General features: G+C 31.5%; 1 protein-coding gene across 1 annotated transcript in view; it reads right to left on the reverse strand.

Annotated features, from left to right (window-relative positions):
• Positions 1–5762, reverse strand: part of LOC137398237 (leucine-rich repeat-containing protein 1-like) — a 22046-nt gene extending 16284 nt beyond the window's left edge. Inside the window, exons 1-4 of the mRNA XM_068084344.1 lie at positions 5746–5762; positions 4584–4724; positions 2265–2405; positions 871–1011 (exon numbers count right to left, since the gene is read on the reverse strand). Of these exons, the coding sequence (XP_067940445.1) occupies positions 871–1011; positions 2265–2405; positions 4584–4724; positions 5746–5762 (440 nt within the window). The remainder of the gene's footprint in view (positions 1–870; positions 1012–2264; positions 2406–4583; positions 4725–5745) is intronic.
• Between the last annotated feature and the right edge of the window lie 238 nt (positions 5763–6000).

Consider the following 6000-nt stretch of genomic DNA (forward strand, 5'->3'; position numbering starts at 1 on the left):
CAAACAAGTATATTTATATAGGAAGATAAATTCAAAAGATTAAAAGCATCTCAATGCATATTATCACAGTTTGTAAATTTAAAAAAAGGTTCATTAATAGCACAAGACGAGTATATTCAAAGAAACAATAATATTAGCATATAACCTTTAGCCATTCAATAATAAATTTCTTCTGCAGTTGTTGAGAACCTCATATAAAACATCGCAGTAGTAAACATGATTACTAAAAGCAAATTCCCTAAATTCATTAACTGATAAGGAATTGTTGCGAAAAAATATAGCAAATAGTGAAGGGTGCAGTGCTTGATTGGTTGGACAAATTTAAAAACATACCGTAAAACAGTGCAAAATAGATGATTGACAAAAAAAAATCAATGAGTGAAACATGTTAATTCCAAATAAAAAAAATTAAAGTGACAAAAAAAATCAACCTTAGATTATTAATGGAGATCTTAAATTATAACAAACTGTAAAATTTCTAAATGGGTCATTCTTTAAAATTATTGTTGCAGAGAGCAATCAGGCATCAGATATAATTTTGTTTCAGTAACCACTGTGATTTTGGATACAATTTGACTATAGTTGCTAGATATAGTAGAGTTTATTTTAAACCCCAGTAACATCGAGCTCTGAATTCTGAGTGAAATGTATTTTTATACACTTTTTACAAACGCAAGTTTGGTGATTCACAAAACAGCCCTTACAAAGGTTTCTATCAATTAAGACCTGGAAAAGTGGGGAAGCCGAGATATTTTTATAAAAAAGCAGCGAAAGTCGGAAAGCGTAATTTAAAGCACTCTGACGACAACTCGATTTTACCATTGATAGAATGATAGCTGGAAGCATTAACTGTCTGTAAATGTTACTCACGTTTCTGGTAGAGATGGTAGCTGGCATGTATCAAGGTTCAGCTTTTTCAAGTTACCAAGATCACCAAACACATCTGATAGTCCACGAGAAAAGTTATTTCCAGAAAGGCCAAGCTCTTCTAGTCGAGACAATATTGAGAAGCTGTAATCATAAATAAGGACAAAATTAAAAGCTATGGAATTTTTCTGGGAGCATTTTGGCATGGGGATTATCAATTCCAGAAAGTAGCAATAAGTGGTGTTTTACTCCAACAAGTATAAATATGTAAGCAAGAACATGCAAAAATAGATTTAAAGTATTTTAAATATTTCAATACATATTATCTCAGTTAGTAACTTTTATAAGAATGTTATTAGTAGTTAGCACCGAATGACCCTTTTAAGACGAATAGTTATATTAACATAAAACCACCAACACATCTAATACTCCAACAAAAATTTTTTTTTTCCAAAAACATTAAGCGTCCTGGGAGCAGTTTGGTGTGACGATTGTTGGATCCAAATAGCAGAAACGATTTGTTTTTTGCTCAAACAAGAATATATATAGAAAGATATATTCCAAAAATGTTGAGTATCTCAATGCATATTATCACAAATTGTAATTTTTACAAAAAAGTTTGTTGGTAGTTAAGACTAGATAGGTATTTTCAAAGAAACAATAATATTAACATATAACATTTAGCCATTCAATAACAAATATCTTCTGCAGTTGTAGAGAACAATGTATAAAACATCGCAGTAGTAAATACGAATACAAAATGTGAATTCACCTAAATCCATTTACTGATAGGGAACTGTTATGAATACAATATAACTAATGGTGAATGTTGCAGTGCTTGACTTGTTTGAGAAAATTAAAAACATACCGAAAAAACAGTTGAAAAAAGATGGTCAATAGAAAAAAAAGTGAAATATCAGAATTCGAAATAAAAAAATTAAACTGACAAAAAAAATCTGCCTTGAAATATTAATGAAAGTATTAAATTATAAAAAACTGTAAAGTTTCTAATTGATTCGTTCTTTGAAGTGGTTGTTGCAGAGAGTGACCAGGCATCAGAGATAATTTTGTTTCAGTAACTACTGTGATTTTGCACACAATATGAATATAGTTGCTAGATAAAGTAAAATTTTTATTAAACACTCGTAACATCGAGCTCTGAATTCAGAGTGAAATATATTTTTATATACTTCTTACAAGTGCAAGTTCAGTGAATTACAAAACAGCCATTACAAAGGTTTCCATCAATTAGGACCTTGAAAAGTTGGCAGCTGATACATATTTATAAAAAAGCAGCAAAGGTTGGTAACCGTAATGTAATGAACACTGACTACAACTCTTTTTACAATTGATATAATGATAGCTGGAAGCATTATCAGTCTGTAAATGTTACTCACCTTTCTGGTAGAGATGTTAGCGAGCATTCATGAAGGTTCAGTTTTTTTAAGTTACCAAGATCACCAAACACATATGGTAGTCCACTAGAAAAGTTATTTTCAGAAAGCTCAAGCTCTTCTAATAGAGTCAACTTTGAGAAGCTGTCAATCGTAAATAAGGATAAAACTAAAAGCTATCAAATCTTCCTGGGGGCATTTTGGCATGGTGATTATCAAATCCAGAAAGTAGCAATAAGTTGTGTTTCACTTCAACAAGTATAAACATGTAAGCAAAGACATGCACAAAAAAAGCTAAAGTATTATAAATATTTCAATGCATATTATCCCAGTTAGTAATTTTTATTAGAAGGTTATTAGTAGTTAGCACCGGATGACCCTTTTTAAAGGAATAATTATATTAACATAAAACCACCAACACATCTGGTACTCTAACAAAAAAATTTTCTCCAAAAAGATTAAGCTTTTTTAATCGAGTCAACTTTGAGAAGCTGTGAATCATCAATAAGGAAAAAAACTAAGAAATATTGAACCGTCTTGGGATCAGTTTGGCGTGATGATTGGCGTTAGATCCAGATAGCAGCGATGAGTTGTTTTTTGCTCAAACAAGTATATATATGTAAAGGTAAATTCAAAAGATTAAATGTATCTCAATGCGTATTATCACAGTTTGTAAATTTTACGAAAAGGTTCATTGGTAGTTAGCACCAGATGAGTGTTTTCAAAGAAACAATAATATTAGCGTATAACCTCTAGCCATTCAATAATAAATCTCTTCTGCAGTTGTAAATACAAATACTAAAAGCAAACTTCCCTAAATCCATTTACTGATAAGGAATTGTTGTGAAAAAAAGATAGCAATTAGTGAAGGTCGCAGTGCTTGATTGGTTTGACAAAATTAAAAACACCATGAAAACAGTGCAAAATAGATGATTGATAAAAAAAATCAATGAGTGAAATATATGAATTCCATATAAAAAAATTAAACTTTCAAAAAAATCAAACTTGGATTATTAATGGAGGTCTTAAATTATAACAGACTGTAAATTTTCTAATTGATTCATCCTTTAAAGTTATTGTCGTAGAGAGTGACCAGGCATCATATATAATGTTGTTTAAGTAACCACTGTGACTTTGCACATGATATGAATAGAGCTGCTAGATATAGTAGAGTTTCTATTAAACACTCGTTGCATCGAGCTCTGAACTCTGAGTGAAATATATTTTTATAAACTTCTTACAAATGCAAGTTCAGTGATTCAGAAAACGGCCCTTGCAAAGGTTTCCATCAATTAAGACCTTAAAAATTGGGGGAGCTGAGACATATTCATTAAAAGCAGCAAAAATCGGTAAGCGTAATGTAAAGCACTCTGATGACAACTCTCTTTTACCTTTGATAGAATGATAGCTGGAAGCATTACCAGTCTGTAAATCTTACTCACGTTTCTGGTAGAGATGTTAACTCGCATCTATTAAGGGTCAGTTTTTTTAAGTTACCAAGATGACCAAACACTTCTGATAGTCCACTAGAAAAGTTATTTCTAGAAAGGCCAAACTCTTCTAGTCGAGTCAACTTTGAGAAGCTGTAAGTCATAAATAAGTATAAAAACTAAAAGTTATCAAATCTTCCTGGGAGCATTTTGGTATGGTGATTATCAAATCCAGAAAGTAGCAATAAGTGGTGTTTCACTCCATCAAGTATAAATATGTAAGCAATAACATGCAAAAATAAATCTAAAGTATTTTATGTTGTAGTGTTTGACTTGTTTGACAAATTTAAAAACATATCACAAAAATAGTGCGAAAAAAATGGTTAATAGAAAAAAATCAATGAGTGAAATATGTGAATTCCAAATAAAAAAACTGAACTGACAAAAAGAATCTACCTTGAATTATTAATGGAAGTATTAAATTATAACAAACCGGAAAGTTTCTAATTGATACGTTCTTTAAAGTGATTGTTGCAGAGAGCGACCAGGCATCAAATATAATTTTGTTTCAGTAACCACTGTGATTTTAAACATGATATGAATATAGTTGTTAGATAGAGTAGAGTTTTTTTAAACACTAGCTACATCGAGATCTGAATTCTGAGTGAAATATATTTTTATACACTTCTTACAAATGCAAGTTCAGTGATTCACCAAACAGCCATTACAAAGGTCTCCATCAATTAGGACCTTGATAAGTTGGCAGCTGAGACACCTTCATATAAAAGCAGCAAAAGTTGGAAAGCGTAATGTAATGAACACTGACTACAACTCTTTATACTGTTGATAAAATGATAGCTGAAAGCATCATCTGTCTGTAGATGTTACTCACCTTTTTGGTAGAGATGTTAGCTCACATCCATAAAGGTTCAGATTTTTTAAGTTACCAAGATCACCAAACACATCTGATAGTCCACCAGAAAATATATTTCTAGAAAGTTCAAGCTCTTCTAGTAGAGTCAGCTTTGAGAAGCTGTAAATCATAAATAGGGACAAAACTAAAAGCTATCGAATCTCCCTGGGAGAATTTTAGCATGGTGATTATCAAATCCCGAAAGTAGCAATAAGTTGTGCTTCACTCCTACAACTATAAATATGTAGGCAAGAATAGGCAAACATAAATTTAAAGTATTTTAAATATTTTAATGCAGATTATCACGGTTTGTAATGTTTATGAGAAGGTTATTAGTAGTTAGCACCGGATGACCATTTTCTGAGAAATAATTATAATAACATAAAACCACCAAAACATCTGGTACCCCAACAAAAAATAATTTTCTCCAAAAAGATTAAGCTTTTTTAATCGAGTCAACTTTGAGAAGCTGTGAATCATCAATAAGGACAAAAAACTAAGAAATATTGAACTGTCCTAGGATCAGTTTGGTGTGATGATTGTTGGATCCAAATAGTAGAAACGAGTTGTTTTTTGCTCAAACAAGTATATATATAAAAAGATAAATTGAAGAGGCTAGTGCTAAAAGTGCTTAAGTCACAAATTCAAAAAATTTGAGTGTCATCTCTTGTAAATTTTTCTGGGTGTAATCAACATAGTCCTCACTTGTTTTGTACGAAAAATGTGCTTAAGTCTCTGTTTAAAGCAGTGAGATTATGAGGAGTGGATCCTACTCCTAGTTAAAAGTACTTAAGTCCAAGGATTGTAAGCTATAAGTTCATAACTCCATAGTTGGCCAATCATGTGTATTGTTGAAGTCATGTGACTCATTGTTGATTCTCAAAATGGCTGACAATGTTGATATAAATGAGAATAGAGAGAATGAGCAGCCAAATTCAGATAAGAAGAGACGATATACCCCAATCAAGTGAAAAAGAAATGAAATAAAAACAGCCAAGACTGCAGGTAATTTGATAACAATACAGCCAATTGCTATTTCAAAGCTTTTACCAACCTTTTTGAAACTAGCAATCTACCTTGTCAGTGTGATGTGACTGTGAGTGTGAGTGTGATTCACTCATGGGCAAGCAAACAAGCTGACCCTAGTTCATCAATCATTCCTTACAGCTTTATCTCAGTAAATAGAAGGATGAAATATATGGAGGCTATGATAATGAGCCCTAGAATAAAATCTTTACCACTAATATTATTATATAATTCTGCATAAATTTTCCAATCAATCCTGCAGGTTCCTGTGTCACTGTAACTGTCAGAGTACCTAGTGGAGTGCAGTGTCTGCTTTGTGATTTTTGTGTCAAGTTCATGTTGTTTATATTAATATTAATTTTCTTATATC

The sequence above is a fragment of the Watersipora subatra genome, chromosome 6, assembly GCF_963576615.1.
Source record: "Watersipora subatra chromosome 6, tzWatSuba1.1, whole genome shotgun sequence".
NCBI lineage: Eukaryota > Metazoa > Bryozoa > Gymnolaemata > Cheilostomatida > Watersiporidae > Watersipora > Watersipora subatra.